We start from the raw sequence: 19,112 nt of genomic DNA, 5'->3' as shown, positions 1-19,112 counted from the left end.
TTTCTGCCACATTCTGTTGGTTGAAGCGAGTCACAGGGTCAGTTCAGGTTCAGTGTGGGAGGGAATATACAAGGGTGTGAATACCAGAAAGCATGGTTCATTGGGGTCCATGTCTGGAGACTGGCTACCACAGGGGTTATATTTTCCTTTTCTTCAACTAAGACGTAAATTCCTTTCTACTCCTTTTTCAGTTCCTTGTGTCTCTGGTGGCTTGCCTAAACCTGAAAATATCACTTTCTCGTCCATAAATATGAAGAACGTCCTACAGTGGAATCCACCAGAGGGCCTGACAGCAGTTGGAGTTATTTATACTGTGCAGTATTTCATGTAAGTTTTGGTTCTTTTTCCTTCGGCTAATGTATAAACACAAGACTGCAACTCCTGTTACTTGTGCGAAGATAAACCATCTATGGTATTAAATAAGTGTCTGATATAAAACATTGTGCTATGAATGAGCAAACAAGAAAACACATCATCTCTAAAACCTCTAAGCCTACTGGAATTGCAGACATTCTTAGACTTAGTGAAACTGAATGCAGATTTCTGTGCAGCTAGCTGCTCCTTTTAAAGATAGCAGCAAACGGGCATTTTTACTTTTCATCTTTCTCTCAAAACTCATTGCAAGCAAGAAAGAATGCAAAGCAGATAGACAATGTCTGTCTTCAAAGAAATGAAGGAAAGGGCCACCACCCCAAACCACAAACTATGAAACACATGTGCCAAATACCGTGGGAGCTGAAGGAGAACAACCACAGAAGATGAAAGCAAATATATACCTTCTAGAACTTCAGTGGAAACCCTGGTGGCATAGTGATTAAAAGCCACAGCTGCTAACCAAAAGGCAGTTTCAATCTACCAGGCACTCTTTGGAAACTCTATGGGGCACTACTACTCTGTCCTGTAGGGTAGCTATGAGTTGGAATCGACTTGACAGCAACGAGTTTGGTTTGGTATAGAACTTCAACAGTAGGAGTAAGTAAATACTTACTTTACAAGTAAAGGAAAGCATATCCAACAATCTAAGGATGTGGAAATTTAAGGATTTCTGCCACTAAGAATTGAAATGGAACCCCAGTTTGGTGCCGCAGAATGTCAGAGAAGGGGGAGCGAAAGAGAAATCAGGATCAAATAACATATCCATTATAGATGCATAGTCACAGCCCAGGGAGAAGCCTGGAGTGAGAGAAAGGAGGTGACGATGACTGGGAGGCAATCCAGAAAGCCTGTGCCCTGATGCTTGTGTTATGAACCACATCAGTCTCCTACAGGTCAAAACCCAAAGGCAGGCAAGCTTCCAGGCGAAGAGAATGGCCGATTTGGTGAGGGGCTTTTTACAAAAACACAAATGAAAACTGTGGAGAGCAAAAAAAAAAAAATTACCTGACCCCTACTCCTAATTTTTTTTTTTTTTTTTTTACTCCTATACTCGTTTGACTAATATTGAACAAACAACTGGCCCTATTCAAAGAGTAATAATCTCAAAGAAACCAGCATGGTACCTATCTATAATTACTGAAAGAGGAAAAGAGGCAAAAATGTCACACCTAAAAGTTCCTGAAAACTTGTCCATGGAAATAGAAGAATCTAGACAAATAATTTTTCATAGTTATTGTCTTAGTCATCTAGTGCTGCTGTAACAGAAATACCACAAGTGGATGGCTTTAACAAAGAGAATTTATTCTCTCACAGTCCAGCAGGCTAGAAGTCCAAATTCAGGGTGCCGGGGAAGGCTTTCTCTCTCTGTCGGCTCTGGAGGAAGGTCCTTGTCATCAGTCTTCCTTGGTATGGGAGCATCTCAGTGCAGGAACTTCAGGTCCAAAGGACACGCTCTGCTTCTGGCACTGCTTCCTTGGTGGTATGAGGTCCCCACTCTCTGCTCACTTCTCTCTTTTATATCTCAAAAGAGATTGGCTTAAGACACTATCTAATCTTGGAGACCTCATCAGCATAACTGCCACTAATCCATCTTACTACGTCATAGTGATAGGATTTACAACACATAGGGAAATCTCATCAGAAGGTAAAATGGTAGACAATCATACAAGGGAATCATGATCTAACCAAGCTGACAGATATGTTGGGGGGACACAGTTCAATTCATGACAGTTATAGAGTCCATAAACAAGACTATCTCTCTAAAAGTAAGGCTCAAAGAGATTCTGAAATGACAGGAAAGACACTGTTTTAAAAGCAAGTGGGCAGAGCTTAGGAAAAAATATTATCTAGAGATGAAAAATCTATTATAAGATACCAAAAAATAGAGTAAACCTGATTGAAAACATAACCAGAGACATGGTAGACAAAGATAAAAATTATTCTAAACAAGGATTATAGATTAGGAAAAACAAATGGAACAGAAAAAGACATTTTAAAATATAACAGAAGAAAACTTTTCAGTGATGATAATAATAAAAAACTAGTTTACATTTATTGCGTGTCTATTGTATGCTGGGCACTGTTTTAAATACTTTACATAGATTATCTCAATTGTCCCAACAACCCTATGGGATAATTACTATTTTTATCCCTATTTTGGCACCCTGGTGGCAGAGGGGTTAAGAGCTATGGTGAGCTACAGCTGCTAACCAAAAGTCAGCAGTTCAAATCTAGCAGCGACTCCTTGGAAACCGTATGGAGTGGTTCTGCTCTGTCCTACAGGGTCGCTATGAGTCAGGATCAACTCGACAGCAACAGGTTTATCCTTATTTTACTCTTGAGAGAACATTTAAGCCCTTACTCAAGATCATACACTTAGTAATGATTAAGCAGTTAATGATATCTGAAGTTGCACATCATAAATGCATGCTTTGCCCAGAAATTTTTAATAAAAACGGTAGAAATCTATATCCTGGTGAAGTTATTGAACTTTAAGAAAATGAAATAATTTCATGGCCTTCTAGCTAAAGCAGAATACAAGTGAGGAAAAGTAGGGAAGGAGAGGGATTTCTGTCTGGCAACACTCAATAATAGAAGAGAGTGATAAAACAACTTATGAGGGAAAAACAAGTGTGACCTTAGACTCATCAAATTCAAGGGATGTATTTTCAAGCAGGTGGGAACTCAGGGAATGTCACTCCCTTGAAACCTTGGGGGGTAGGCTACTGGTTAAAAATGATATCTAGCTGTTGAGGTGAAGACGACCACGAGTGAAGAATTTAGTACTGACAAAATTGTGGCAGAATGACTAGTAACATCCTTTGAATCCATCTAAATGCTGAACTGAGACTAACCAGTGATGCAAATTGTGGCTATAGTTGTTGTTAGGTGCCATCGAGTCAGTTCCGACTCATAGCGACCTGTGTACCACAGAACGAAACACTGCTTGGTCCTGCACCATTCTTAAAATAGTTATGCTTGAGCCCATTGTTGCAGCCACTGTGTCAGTCCATCTCGCTGAGGGTCTTCCTCTTTTCCGCTGACCCTCTACCTGAATACCAGTGGCATAGCTTCCAGCATCACAGCAACACGCAAGCCCCCACAGTATGACAAACTGACAAACACATGGGAGATGGCTATAGAGCTCCATGTAAATGTTTGAATTTAAACAGTAGTATATCTAACAAAATCAGAAAGTGGGGGGAAAATAGAAGTGTGTTAGTTTTCATAACAAGAGACTATTAGATGTCCTCTAAAATGGGACTGTTTCATTGTTTTAATAACTAAACTCAATATTTTTCATAAACTGTTTTCCTAATTTAAAAGATCATTTAAGAACTGATACCTCTTGTGGTGACAAGATGTCTGAACTTCAGAAATTTCTTTAATTTCAACTTCTTTTTTTTTAATTAAACTTTTTTTCACTTCAGTTTTTTTAAAAAGTTTAAATCAAGTAAAGTCTAATACTTTCATTAAAACCACATCTGTATTATAATCTCATTTTTCTCCATCTTTTCAGCTGTCTGATCATCCCTCTACATGTAAGCATGTCAAGATGTCCAGTATCATGAATACCAAATGTTTTAGGGTGATGGGTTTCAGAGTGATTTTTTTCTCTCTTGACTGTATTTTTCTGAACGTTTTGATTGTTTGAATGAAAAAACATGTGCCATGTTTATAAAAACAATAAAGTAATTTTTTACTTTGGGGAAAAAAAAGAATTCTGACTACTAAACCCAGTGAAAGGCTTCAGCTGCTATTCACAGTGACCACTTTAGATAAGAGGTCACTCTCGTTTCCACAGCGTTTCTCAGGAGACTGTTGTAGGAAAAAAGATATCACTGCAGTGGAAATAGCTCACAATTATGTCCTCACCTCCTCTTCCATTAGGTGGAGCAAAGAGCTTGCTCTGTCCTTCATATGTTTATGTGATTCAGAAAGAGTAAAAAAACACATAGACCTAGTTAGAACTGCTCTGTGAGAGTAGATAATTTAAATTGTGCAACTTTTTAAAAAGGGATGTTTAAAAAGAAGCTTGCCATGTAGGCATTCTTCGTGTCCGTACATGTGGACGCTGTGTGGGAACACAGGGAGGCAGATTTCACTGCCAGAGGGCCCCAGCTCAGGTTTGTAGTCAGACAGTCCCCGGGTTCAGAGCCAGACTGTTACATACTATATTTTTATACTTTTAAGTGAAGCGTATTTTCAAGTAAAAGACAGAATTTTAACAAACGTTTAAATGATATCTGCAAATGAACTTAATGCAGAAAATAATAGAGTAGCACTTAGAGCACAGGGTTTGATATCGGGGAACCCTGGTTCAAATCCCAGATATGCCTTTTACTAGACATGTGAACTTGAGTGGATCCCTTAATCTCACTGAGCCTCAGTTTCCACATCTGTAAAATGGGATGAAAATAATGGTACCTACCTCTTAGAGTTGTTAATGATAATCAAACGAGATAAAGTATGTCAGCCCAAGGCACCTATCCCAGCATATAATAGGCACCTGGTAAATGTTTCCTATTATTACTAGAAAATAGTCAGAGATCACTGAGGACACCACATGACTTTTTGCCATGCATAATGCTTGTTAAATGACTTAGGTCTATCAGCTTGTCAGACTTTCTAAGCGTTTTTTACTGAATGCAATAAAGAGCATATTTTCCTTCATCAGCATCTGCCATGGGAAGCTGCCCTGCCCCTCCCAGAGTGAAGAAGTTTGAGGAGGGAAGATCAGATAAGCTATGGCAACATTTTTCAAACCATAAATCAAGACCCATCAATGAGTCATGAGATCAATTTCAAGGGACAAAACCAGCATTATTTTTAATGGAATGGTGTGGAGTAGAATGGAAATTAACTGAGTGCATGGCGTGTAATAAAGTTTGTGGACTGTAAAACTTTTGTTATAGTATGTTAGGTATATGTATATTTTATGAGCTTTATCACAATGTAAAATGTATTTCTGTCTGTGGATCACAGTCAGAAAAGTTTGAAAGCTCCTGGGCAATGGTGATGACTTAAATGGAAAAGTCTGGCCAACAAGTTCTAACTATATTTCTAATGTTTTGGCAGGTATGGTACCTAACGAAATGGGAGATATTTACTTTCAGGGTCTACTATAGAAATCTGTTGCCGTATTCTGAAAAGGGAAGGCATCCCTAAGCTTTGGCAATTCTTGACAAAGTTGGCATTTCTTCCTTCACAAGATATGCTGTTACTTAACATTTGTGACACCTCTTTTTCCTCTTTAGCTGCTATTTCTAAGTCTGCTGTGTACCCAGCTGTCTTGGTCATCTAGTGCTGCTGTAACAGAAATACCACCAGTGGATAGCTTTAAAAAAGAGAAATTTATTTCCTCACAGTGAAGTAGGCTTAAAGTCCAAATTCAGGGCGTTGGCTCCAGGGTAAGGCTTTCTCTCTCTGTCGACTCTAGGGGAAGGTCCTTGTACTCAATCTTCCCCTGAGTTTCTCAGGTGCAGGGACCCTGGGTCCAAAAGATGCACTGTGCTCCCGGTGCTGATTTCTTGGTGGAATGGGATCCCCAACTCTCTGCTTACTTCCCTCTTATCTCTTGTAAGATAAAAGGTGATGCAGGCCACACCTCAGGGAAACTCCCTTTACATTGCATCAGGGATGTGACCTGAGCAAGAGTGTTACATTCCACCCTAATCCTTTTTAACCACAGGCAGAGATTATGATTTATAACACGTAGGAAAATCACAAAATGGAGGACAACCACACATGGCCTAACCAAGTTGACACATACATTTGTGGGGACACAGTTCAGTCCATTACACACCAACCTTTAAATCTTGATGCTTCTGAAGTTTTATCCTAAGCTTTGCTTTCTTTCCATGGATAACTTCATTCACGCCTATGCATTTAATGAGCAGTTTTAAGCCATTGACTCTAAAACCTCTGCCTCCCACTCACACCTCTCCTGGGTGTCACTACCTGCTGGACAAATTAATTTGGATATTTCCTACATAACTCAAGCTCAACATATCAAAAGCTGAACTCATTCTTCCCTCCTCCAGTCACCACCCCCACTCCCCAAACCCACTCTTCTTCAGTATTCTTATGTTGGTAAATGTATCACTCTTCCACCTATCTGCCCAGACAAACAGGCGTCATTGTTAACATCTTCATTTTCATAATCTCCCATCGAGCCTGTTCCAACTCATGGTGACCCCACGTGTGTCAGAGTAGAACTGTGCTCCACAGGGTTTTCAATGGCTGATTTTTCAGAAGCAGATCGCCAGGCCTCCCTTCCTTCTGCCTCTGGATGGACCCTAACCACTAACCTTTCAATTAGTAGCCAAGCGCATCAGCCATTTGTACTACCCGGGGACTCCCAATCTCTTACGTGTGCTCAGTTACCAAGTTCTGTCTCCTAATATTTCTTATTTTTGTCCTATCCTTATTAGTTCCACTGCCACCATCCTTGTCCAAGACACCTCTGTCTTCCACCTGGACCACTGCAGTATCCTCTCCGCTGTGCCCCAGGCTGCCATTCCTCATCTCTATCCGTTACAGTCTCCACACTACCACAGGTGTTGGCTGTCTAAAACATGTCTGTGATCTTGTCCCCCAACACCCCTGCTAAAATCCCTTTAATATGCTTCATACCTCCTAGCATGGCCCTCCTTCTGCCTCTGCCTACCACTTCAGACTCCTGCTGCCGTGCCCCACTTCCACAGTCCAGCCACACCAAAACTCTGTTTTTTCAAAGTGTCTGTCCTTCACCCAAGCTGTTCCTTCTTTCTGAAACACTACTTCCTTTTCTTGTTTAATTCTTAAGACTTTCATCCTTCATGTTCTCAGCTTAAACCCCACTGTTTTTTGAAGGCCTTTGCCTGGCGCGGCCTTAAGAGTCCATGTCATCTGCATTCACCTAGTATTTCCCCTAGCCTGAAACGCCGGTGGAGTAGTGGTTAAGTGCTACAGCTGCTAACCAAAGCATCGGCAGTTCGAATCCGCCAGTCGCTCCTTGGAAACTCTATGGGACAGTTCTACTCTGTCCTATAGGGTCGCTATGAGTTGGAATCAACTCGACGGCACTGGGTTTGGTTTGGTTTGGTTTGGTTTGGTTTAACCCTCATCACATTTTACCGCAAATATATGGTTCTCCATCTTCTCTGTTTAACTGAGCTCTGTGGCTGTTGTGTGTGCTCTGTGTCTGCAGAGCCAAGTGGAATGATGGCCATGTTGTAGTGCTCAAGAAATGCTTGTTGAATTAATCCTTCTTGGTCAAGAACCAGTTTGTACTCTGCACAAACTAGCTGCATTGTTCACATGCATTGTGTTTTCTATCTGATCAGCTGTCATTATGTTTAGATGGTGGTCTGATAGACTAGTTCCTTCTCTTATGTTATCCGTTTGATTAAGGAGGCAGTACATACCGTGACAGAACATGGGCTTTGGAATGAAAGACTCCACCACTTACTCTCTGCATGGCCCTGATACGGATAGTGGGAATAATAGTAGTACCCAACTCCTTGGGCTTGTTGTGAATTATTACTGAATTTAAAGCACCAGACAAGTAGTAGTCACTCAGTAAATGGGAGGTGCTGTTGCTGCTGCTGTTGTTATTATTTAACAAAACTCAATTCCCTTCATGTTGGGCTGAATTAGTTATTTGCCGGAGCCTTTGGATATTTCTTACATAAGTCTCTGGCCTAGGAGAAGCCTAGGCTGAAAGCCATGGAGAAAATTCCCTAACCTGATTAAAACTTCTTACAAACTTCAATAGACAGAAAGATTTGTACTGGCATAGGATAGTGGAGCAATTAATCACTGAAATATTAGTCAAAATAAAAGCATCTAATAGCCTGCATTCAGATAAAGTTCTCAAATTCTCTGTTGTACAAACTCTGTATTCTGACTGTGTCTCTTTGACTGTTTCATTACACGCCACTTAAGCTATATGTCAGACTCTTCATGTGAAAAGGGCTAAAATATTCCCCCCTCCCTATTTGCTATGGCTGTTGTGTTTTTAACAAAGGAATGGAATAATAGATATGAACAACCTAGTCAATAGCTTCATCATCAGCAGCACTCTAATTATTGAAAATGTAGATTTTGGTGTATACTGCAACCCAGTGAATTTTCCCCCAGAACTCTTCTTGATGCCTAGTAGATTTTAAAATTTTGTATGAATCCCAAAGTAAGTTTTTCCCGGGCCGGGGGGTGGGGGGGGGGGGCGGGGGAAGATTAGCTTTTCTTAAAACAACCCATCAAACTGACCTTAATATATGTGATGGACTAAAAAAGTAATAATTTCCAGAAGAATTAATCCCACAATATGTAAAATCTTTACAGAAATAGAATAGATGCTTTCAAAATGTACTATGCACATTATAATTCACAGAAAAGAAAGGTGATTACAGAAACTCTGACTCATGTTCCTGACAGCTAATGAAAAAAATTGCCAGCAGCAGAAACAGATTTTTTTTTTATCTCAATGACAGGCACTTTTGTTTTCTGAAGAGCAGGTCTTAACTTCCATTCAGTTTTATGTAATGACTGGTTTTTTTTTTTTATTTAATTGTAAATCACAGGAGACATCTCATTAATTCACAGTTTCCTTCTTAGCAGATATGGACAAAAGAAATGGCTAGATAAATCTGAGTGCAGGAATATCAGTAGGACGTACTGTGATCTCTCAGCTGAAACCTCGAACTACGAACACCAGTATTATGCCCGCGTGAAGGCCATGTGGGAAACAGATTGTTCCAAATGGGCAGAAACTGGACGGTTCTACCCATATTTAGAAAGTAAGTATATGTTCATATCAAGAAAATATGGCCTCCTGGTTTAACAGTCCCAGTCTCTCGACCATCTCATCCAGGAGACAAAGAACTACGCTGGGCTCCATTCTGCACCGGCTGGCTGAGTGGCCAGGCCAAGGCGCCTCACCTCGCTAGGTCTCAGTCTCATTTTTAGAATGAAAGATTTACCTAAATGATCTCTAAGATCTCTCCCAGTTCCAAAATTGATGTTGTTGTTAGGTGCTGTCCAGTCAGTTCTGACTCGTAGCGACCCTGTGCACAAAAGAACAGAACACTGCCCAGTCCTGCGCCATCCTTACAATCGTTACGCTTGAGCCCATTGTTGCAGCCAGTGTGTCAGTCTACCTCATTGAGGGTCTTCCTCTTTTCTGCTGACCCTGTACCCTGCCAAGCTTGATGTCCTTCTCCAGGGATTGAGACTCCTGACAACACGTCCAAAGTATGCAAGACACATCAAAATTGATGTTAGATGCCCATAATATCAGATTTGGATTTTGTCTTACTATTCGGTGGAGCTGTGTAATTTGAGGAGCAACTAACAGATTGTTTTAATATTGTGGGTTTATAAACTATTGATATATGTCCACAAGACTAATTAAAGATTGCCCCAGTCCTCAAACTAAGTCTCTTCTTTTTGTAAACATGGTAGTGTAACGATGCAATTTCTAGAATTAAGGCAGCATTTTCCTGGTGTTTGCTGTTCTAATTTTGCCATCCCTTGATCTGTGGCTGACTCAGCCATGGAAGACCTATTATTCAGGACCATCATAATGAACTTCATAGGCCCTTCTGGAGTCCTGGAGACTTTCCCTGATGCCCTTTTAGATCAGAGGTCAGCAAATAACTGGGCAGACAACAATCTTGAGGCCAAATCCAGCCCTCCCTCTTCCTCCTCCTGTTTTTCTGTGGCCCAAACGCTAAGAAAGAATTTTATATTTTTAAATGTATAATACACACACACACACATCAATGGATAAACAAATTGTGTTATACATGTACAATGGAGTAGTATTCACCCATAAAAAGGCATGAAGTACTGTCACAGGCTACAGTGTGGATGAACCTCTAAAATATTATGCCTCCTGAAAGAAGCTAGCTCACGTTATGTGGTTTCATTTATACAAAATATCCAGAGTAGGTAACTCCATAGAGACGGAAGGCAGATTGGTGGTTACCAGGGCATGAGGGAAATGGGGAATAACTGCTTAATGGGTATGAGGTGGCCTTATGGGGTGATGAAAATATTTTGGAATTAGATAAAAGTCGTGGTTGTATAACACTGTGAATATACTAAATGCCGCTGAATCGTTCACTTTAAAATGGTTAATTTTATGGTACATTAACTTCATCTCCACTAAAAAATCAAAAGAAGAAGAATATTTTGTGACACATGAAAATTCGATGAAATTCAATTCTTAGTGTCCACAAATAAAGTTTTATTGGAACACAGCCATGCTCATCGTTTACATATTTTCTGTGGCTGCTTCTGTACTGAAAACAGAGTTGAGTAGTTGTGGTAGAGATCAGATGACCTGCAAAGCCTAAAATGTTTACTGTCTGGCCCTTTATGGTAAAAGTTCCCTGACTTCCGTTCTGGATCATTCCAAACACTTCTCCATAGGTCTTTATTGGGTCTTTATTTCTCCATGTCTGATTTTTATACCTGTAAAATCATATAAGATCTTCGTAACACTCCTGTGACTTGAAAAGTTGGTGGTAAGTAACACTAATATGATTTTTTTTTTTTTTTAATCATATCAGTGTTACTTACCACCAACTTTTCAAGTCACAGGAGTGTTACGAAGATCTTTCACTGTATCACTATCAAGTACTATTCATCTGTGTGATTAGGAAGTCAGTAAATATAACACTTCAATTTGCTGTTTTAACATCCTGAGTGTTGGGGTGTTATGAAATGATTGTTTCAAGATTTGGCATAACCTGGTCTACCCTCAAGCAGTCTGAGGCATCTCTTGTAAGAGGGTAGGTTTTAGGACTTTGGTCCCAGTAGGATTATATTTTGGTTTTATCTAAGGTGATTTTTACATCTGAACATAAAAACATACTATTAACCTCCTCTCCCCCTCCCCCGCCCTTAAGCAGAAGGCGCCCTGGGAGGCACAGTTGCTAACCAAAAGGTCGGAGGTTTGAATCCACCAGGCACTCCTCGGAAACCCTATGGGGTAGTTCTACTCTGTCCTACAGTGTCTTTATGAGTTGGAATTGGCTTGAGAGCAACAGGCTTGTTTTTTTGTTTTTTGTCTGTGTTTTGAAGCACAAATTGGCCCACCAGCAGTTGCTTTGACTAGTGATGAGAAGTCCATTTCAGTAGTTCTGATGGCTCCAGAGAAGTGGAAGAGAAATCCAGAAGAAGGTTCTGTTTCCATGCAACAAATATACCCCACTTTGCAGTATAACGTGTCTGTGCACAATACCAAATCAAACAGAACGGTAAGCCTGAAGCTGAATGGGGCATCACTTTTTGTAGTTTATGCTGGAACAAGCAACCCTGATGCTTTGATTCTCTGCACGTGAATCTGGGAAGATGTGGTACAAGATAGAGTTGAAACTAATGTGCAGAAAATGTGAAGAACTGCCTTCAGATTGTCTTTATAGAAACTCTGTTAGCACAGTGTGATGTTGCTGTTGGAGTGTGGTGCGATGACCTTCTTCTCTTCGATGAAGGGTTTTTCCTAGCATAACATCTGTTGGTCACTTTCCAAGAAGGAAAAAAATAAATGTTAGCAAAAGAGAGGTCAGAGTTCAATAAGAACATTCATCGATATGTTATTATAGTTAAACCTGTGAAAGCCGGAACCTGCATAAGGTGGAAACCTGTCAGGGAAGGAAAACTCAAATATTTTCCATTAAAACGAGTGAAAGTGGTAAGATCGCACGCTGCCAGAGGTGGAAAACTTGTGAGACCTAAAAAAGAAGACAGCCCTGTCCAGTTCTGGCTCTCGCAGGTTTCAGAGTTGTTTCCATTCAGTTCTGGGCCATACTTTACTGAGCTAAAGGAAAAGGGTATTTTAAAGGTGTTCCTGAAAAGAACGTTGAAGTTATAGTAAGTGATCTAATCATGTGTTAGTCTTGGGTTTCCTTCTAGAGTTGTTTGTTTGGGGTGGTACCTGAAGTCATGGGCTCTAACTGCTGTTTGCAATTCCCTGACCTAGTGGTCACAGTGTGTGACCAGCCACTCCTTGGTGCTTCCCTGGCTGGAGCCAGACACTCTGTACTGCATCCTCGTGGAGTCCCTTGTCCCCGGGCCTCCTCGCCTCACTCCGCCTTCGGAGGAGCTCTGTATCAGTACTTTGAAAGGTAAGTTTTAAAAATGTGAGCTGGTCTGATGAAATCTGATAAAACTAGAAAGAAGTATGGCAGTCTGGACAAGGTTTGACAAATCCATATCTGAAAGAAGTAGGTTGAGGCAAAGGCAGAAACAGCCGTCATCACCAGAAATGCTTTGAGTAGCTGTGACTCTGCTATTGAGCCTGGGGAATGTTAAACCAAAAAAACCCAATTGCCCTCAAGTGAATTCTGACTCATATCAACCCCATATGTTACACAGTAGAACTGTGTTCTGTAGAGTTTTCAAGGTTGTGACCTTTTGGAAACAGATCACCAGGCCTTTGTTTCAAGACACCTCCAGGTAGATTCGAACTGCCAACCTTTCAGTTAGGAGAAGTGCTTAACCCTTTGTGCCGCTCAGGGACTCCTTAGGGAATGTGAAGGAGTTTTCTCTCTGTGTCTGTCTGTCTGCCTCTCTTTCAGTCACACACACACACACCCACACACACACCCACACACACACACACACGGAACTCTGAGTCCCAGCTCTGGAGTCTCCCACCAACAAGCCTCCCACCATTTCACAGCTTCCTGCCTCAGGAAATAACAGTTAAGAACTTCTAGACACATCCTTTTTCTTCTTTAAAATCATAATCATTCCAGCCAGCAGAAATTCTTGTGGCCTTCAAGAACATCAGACCATTTTATTGCTAGAAACCAAGCATTACCTTAAAGACACTTATGAACAGAATCTTTTGCTCTCCTCTGGAATGCAATTACAAGCACTGCAAGTTGTATTTAGATACCACTGACTGGCTGGGTCGGGGTCTGGGACCAGCAAGTCAGTAATTTGTTCCTTACGCTTACAGCTGTTCCTCTCTCCTTTTATTTGTCCCTTTCTCACTTTTCCAGAGCTTGGTTGCCAGGGAGAACTGTGGCTGAAGATACTCTTATTCCTCTTAGGAGACATAGGGCTGAGAGTATGGCATTTGTTTAATCTTTTCTTCCCCCAGGGTAAAAGGAACCTCAATGCAAAACCTGAGACCTGAAAGGAAAATAAATCATAAAGATTGATTTCATCGAGTGGCTCTTGACCCATTACCCTTCTGTTTCTCTCTTCCAAACATGCTGGTCTAGAGACAAATGCTCATAACCGTTAACCCCGGGCCTCAGTCCACATCACGGACTGTGGGATAGGAATGGAGGTATACCCTCGCTTTCCTCATCCCACACCACTCCCACATTTTAAGATGAAACCATCCCAAAGAATGGCAAGGGAATTTTGCGTTCACATACATAAGGTGAGGAAACTCTGGTGGCGTAGTGGTTAAGAGCTACAGCTGCTAACCGAAAGGTCAGCAGTTCAAATCCACCAGGTACTTCTTGGAAACTCTATGGGGCAGTTTCTACTCTGTCCTAAACGGTCGCTGTGAGTCAGAATTGACTCGACAGCAATGGGTTTTTGGGTTTATGTAAAGTGAAAAGTCTTATTTTTTGAATCTCTGTCTTAGTTATCCAGTGCTGCTGTAATAGAAATACCACAAGTAGGTGGCTTTCAGGAGCAGATTAACCAGTAAGCAAGGTACACACGGGCTTACTTGTGTTTACTTACTAATCCGTAGTACACAATTTCTAATGGGTTCACAGATGTGGTGAAACCGTGCACTACGGATTAAAAAGTAAGCACAAGTAAGCCCGTGCAGTACTTTACTTAGTGGGTAATCCATCTCTGGTGGCTGTAACAAACAGAAATTTATTATCTCATCGTTTAGAAGGCTAGAAGTCTGAATTCAGGGCACTGGCTGTAGGGGAAGCCTTTGTCTCTCTGTTGGCGCTGGAGGAAGGTCCTTGTCTCTTCAGCTTCCATTCCCTGGCTCCTTGGTGATTGTCCTGTGGCATGGCATCTGTCTTCCCCCATCTTGCTTGCTCTTCTGTCCTCATCTGCTCTTTCTGTATCTCAAACGTGATTGGCTTAAAACCCACCCTACACTGATATGATATGGCTTCTTAACATAACAAAGAAAACTCATTCTCAAATGGGATTACAACCACAGGGGTAGGGCTTAGGATTTACAACACAAATTTTGGGGGGACACAATACAATCCATGACAGTCCTATATTTTCCTTTAAAATTAAGGATTCTCTACCAAAACCAAAAAACCAAACCTAGTGCCGTCGATTCTGACTCATAGCAACCCTCTAGGACAGAGTAGAACTGCCCCATAGAGTTTCCAAGGTGCACCTGGTGGATTCGAACTTCCAACCCTTTAGTTAGCAGCCGTAGCACCTAACCACTGCACCACCAGGGTTTCCAAGGATTCTCTACCATATGTCAAATAAAAAGAAAATGACAAACAAGCAAAAGGCAAAAACAAAGCACACTGAAGAGATCATTTTTGTTTTTGGAAAAGTGCTTTGTATACTCTCAGCTTGGTCAGTGGCCAGATGGTAGGAATGAACCTCCAGTAGAAAGCATTTAAGCAGTTGGCAGAACTAAAGTGCAGTTTAAATTAAATATTCCCCAGTAAGCAGATGCAGCTGCCTTTCTCACTAGGCTAGGAAAGGTAACAAAAATAACCGGGCATCATGTGTCTGGTTTAGCCCTTTCCCTTGATGCCCCAGCTGTTAGACCACTTGAAATACCTTTCAAGACAGTGAGGAGGGCCTGCATTTTTTGTCATCAGTATTGCCTCTTTTAGGACTACTCTTTGAAAAGTGTGTCTGCTTTCCACAGTCCCCCAAACCTTAAAATACAGATACAGTTTTATTAGGCGTATTGCAGCCAACATGTGCTTATGTACACTAGGTGGCATCAGCCCTTGCTGTCATGGCTCTTTGTAACTACAGCAAGCTCAGGGCCAGGACAGTGATTGTGTTAAGAGTGAACTGAGTTGTGGCCTAAGTTCACCAGCAACACCCGCAGGGCACCATTGTGCGTACCCTTCAGAAATTGTTCAGGATAGAAGAGCCTGAGGTAGGATCTCATACCTAGACTTTTCCCACCAGCTATTGTTGACTGTCCTCACCTTCCATGACACTTCTGCCTCCAGTCTTGAACCCTTTAGCTGCTTTCTCTGGGGCCCAGGCATCAAGAGCTTTCGATGTTGGCATGGATTAAGCTGCTCCCATACACTGTTGCTGATTTTATTAGTGTGTGAAGAATACCTTAGGACTCTTGTCATTTATGTCAAAGCCGCTTTTTTGTCTACTGCCCAGTCTGGCACAGGAGCTTATAGCAGATATAAGTTAACCATGATGAGCTATCGCCATCAACCGTAATCTGATCAACGGTGGGCCTGGGCTGGTTTTCATCAGACTATCCACTGGACCTTTTCATTTGTGTATGGGCTCTTACTCATCATGAGCAGGACCTGGGTGGGAGTTACTGCCATCCTCAGTGCACCCTGGCCCAGCCACCCCCCTACACACCTACCAACCTCCAACTCTACCTAGAAAATCCGGCCATCTAGTGTGAGAATGGTTCTTAATTTGCATAGGAACTCATCCAAAAGGTGATCCCACACGTTTCTTTTTTACAGATCAGACGTTGGCGTTGAAGGTTAAAATCATCTTCTGCTATGTTTTGCCCATATCTGTTACCATGTTTATTTTTTCTGTGATGGGCTACTCCATGTACAGATACATCCATGTTGGCAAAGAGAAACACCCACAAAATTTGGTGAGTGCTTGGTGTGGCAGGAGTCATTATTATAACAACACACCTTCAGGAGGACATAGAGGGAGCTTCTAGAACAGATGCAGTTCCATCTGAATGTACAGTTAAATTGATGATGAGTGAAAAAACACTTTCTGCTCTGGATTAGCTCACTCACATAATCAGAGATAACGGTTCCTTAGCTTTGACCAAGAATTTATATCAAATGATTGGATTATTCTAGGTCCTGGGGGTACTGAGATGAATTAAGTGATGATCCCTGTCCTTCTAAATGATCAAGTCTAGATGTGACTTCATACTATGTGAACAGCTAAGATGGAATCATGCACTGAGGATTCTGGGTCTGTAGGGGAGAACCCTGAAATCCCATATGGGCAATCAAGAGAAGTTCATCCCAGGACTTAATCAGGAAAAGTAAGAGTTAGGGCACTTAACTGCAGGCAGGAGAAACAGCAGGAATGAAAGAGTGTGAGGTAGGTAAGAAACCACATCATGTTGTTGAGCCATGAGGTCCCTGAGTAGGAGCTGTGGAATGAGATTGGAGAGGTGGGGCTAGGGCCAGGTAAAGGGAGGACTGGGCCTTATTCTAAGGAACTTGGGCTTCATTCTGTTGGCAAGGAAAAATCACCGTAGGATTTTATGCTGAGAGTGTCATAGTATTGTGTTTTAGATGCAAGTGGATAACAGGGCCAGGATATTTTTAAGGAGAATAAGACTAGAAACAAGAAAAACCATTAGGAGACTGCAGCAGTTGTCCAGGGGAGAGATGACAAGACTCTGAAAGAAGAGAGTGGGATGTCGGGCTGGAGATGAAAGACAAGGAATGGAAACACGTAACGAATATGGGGCCGCAAGAAGATGCAAAAAAGGATAAAGCCAGTGCTTCCCAACCATCTACTGAAGGGTTTAGGACTGAGCACACTTTAATAATAAAAATTAGTTCTTTGGGAGATTATTACAATATGTGTTCATGTGTACACAACATATAGCTTTGTACCTGTTAGTTCAGTTTTTCTATTTTTCTGCCTGCGTTTGGATTTCAGTGTTAGCTTCTGAATGGCACAGGGGGAAATTCCTGGGAGGAAAATCCACAGGAGCATTGCCCACATGTGCCTTTCTGAAACTAAAAATTTTATAAAAGAATGAGGCCGAAGGTCTTATTTTGTAATGTTAAATGGAATTACGTTGTAGAGTAGACAGGATTGTAACATAACTCATAATTGATACTCTTGGATAATAGGTACCTTTGACACCCTCTTGGGTAATAGACACCTTCCATGTTTCCCCTGACATGTTTTTTTTAGAGTTTCTTGTCTGCCATGACCTGGCAGGTGAATTTCCCTTTCAGGCCTAATTACGGAGTGTTTAGAATGATGTAGGGGGGAATAAGTAAAACCATCTGTACTGCTGTGCTGATGTCCCTGTTTTACACACCGTGTTTGTGCCCACCCTCATTACATGTCCACAGTAACCACTGCTCAGAAAAGGGCTGGGAGCCCAGGTAACCACAATGGGTACATGGTAAACTGTAAATAACCAAGCAATTTCACAAACTGTCTCACTTGGTCTTTGCCACTTCTCACATGGCATAGATTCTGCTTTTTACAGAAGAATAAAACTAAAGCTCAGGAAAATTAAGTGACTTGCCTGCACTCACTCGGCCAGTGAGAAGAGGGGCGGTGGTCAACCCTGGTCCTCAGCTGGATAAATACTCACCCAGTGAACCACTTTTCACTTACGTATTTTGTGTGTCTTGCGTTTCTTGCCTCCTGGTGAGTGAGGTTTTCTGTATTAGTCCAAGCATAACTTTCACTTGCATGAATTGGTCAGTGTAGATCTTTAGCTGGTGACAGTATAAATTCTACTTAGCTGCTGTTTTTAATGTCTCTGTAAAGTGAAAAGGTGAAAAGCATTCTCTTCTCTCTCTATAGATTTTGATCTATGAAAATGAATTTGACAGAAGATTCTTTGTACCTGCTGAAAAAAATGTGATTAACCTTATCACCCTCAATATTCTGGATGATTCTAAAATTTCTCATAAGGATGTAAGTTCAATGGAAAAAAGCAGTGATGTATCTGACCTTAACGATACTGAGCCCAGCAAGGACCAGGAGCCTCATCAGGCAGAAGACGAGGTGAAACACTTAGGGTATGCTTCACATTTCATGGAAATTTTCTGTGACTTGGGGGAAAACACAAATGGTACTTCTGTCACCCAACATGAGTCACTCAGCAGAACAAGAGCCACAGATGAAACGGTCATAGAATATGAATATAATGTAAGAATTGCTGACTTTTCTGTGGGGCCTGAAGACCAAGAGCTTAACTTGCAGGAGGACATGTGCATACAAGGAAAATTATTTGAGCAAGAGGCCCCTTTGGCAAACTTGGTCCAACAGACATTATTGTATCCATGTGTTCCCCAGCTCAAAGACTTAGACCACCCAATGCAGCAGCCCACAGACACTGAGGAGGGGCCAGAGGAAGAGCCATTGACAACACTGGTGGACTGGGACCCTCAGACTGGCAGGCTGTGTATGCCTCCATTATCTGACTTTGAACATGAGTCTGAGAAATGTGAGCATTCTGAGTGTGGTGGGCTCACGGAGGAGGGCCTTTTGTCCAGGCTGCATGAGAAGCAGGCTCCAGACAAGCGACTGGAAGAAAATGAAAGCTATCTCACGCAATTTATGGAGGATTGGGGATTATACGTACAAATGGAAGACTGATGCCAAAACTTCCCTCTGCCAGACCCTTACTGTCACAGAGCACATGAGTGCAAATGAGTTGCAGAACAACAAAGAACTTGGCATAAAGGATGCTTACTCAGATTTTCTAGTGTCAGTGAGAATTACTTATTTGTTCGCTCTGTTTTGCTCTGCCTCATATATGTGGCTGGTTCACGCATATGGGTCTCTTACAGTGAAGGTGGCTAACTCATTGCATTCAATAAAGGTTGGTCCAGTTGGATGCA

General features: G+C 41.6%; 1 protein-coding gene across 1 annotated transcript; it reads left to right on the top strand.

Moving 5' to 3' along the window:
- Positions 1–235: 235 nt before the first annotated feature.
- Positions 236–18,911, top strand: IL20RA (interleukin 20 receptor subunit alpha). The gene is made up of 6 exons (XM_049901860.1): positions 236–327; positions 8,980–9,158; positions 11,449–11,624; positions 12,347–12,491; positions 16,002–16,141; positions 18,070–18,911. Exons 1-6 carry the CDS (start codon positions 251–253, stop codon positions 18,865–18,867), a joined length of 1,515 nt encoding a protein of 504 aa, XP_049757817.1. The 5' UTR covers positions 236–250; the 3' UTR covers positions 18,868–18,911.
- Positions 18,912–19,112: the final 201 nt, after the last annotated feature.

This window comes from Elephas maximus, chromosome 1 (genome assembly GCF_024166365.1).
Source record: "Elephas maximus indicus isolate mEleMax1 chromosome 1, mEleMax1 primary haplotype, whole genome shotgun sequence".
Lineage (NCBI taxonomy): Eukaryota > Metazoa > Chordata > Mammalia > Proboscidea > Elephantidae > Elephas > Elephas maximus.
Note: the sequence above shows the minus strand (reverse complement) of the source record. Positions and strands in the feature narration are given on the sequence as shown.

Excerpts from the sequence above, each read along its gene's own strand:
- IL20RA (XM_049901860.1), top strand. The coding sequence starts at position 251 with ATGAAGAACGTCCTACAGTGGAATCCACCAGAGGGCCTGACAGCAGTT. Across the intron at positions 9,159-11,448 it reads GTTCTACCCATATTTAGAAA|CACAAATTGGCCCACCAGCA; the intron begins GTAAGTATATGT and ends TGTGTTTTGAAG. Across the intron at positions 12,492-16,001 it reads CTGTATCAGTACTTTGAAAG|ATCAGACGTTGGCGTTGAAG; the intron begins GTAAGTTTTAAA and ends TCTTTTTTACAG.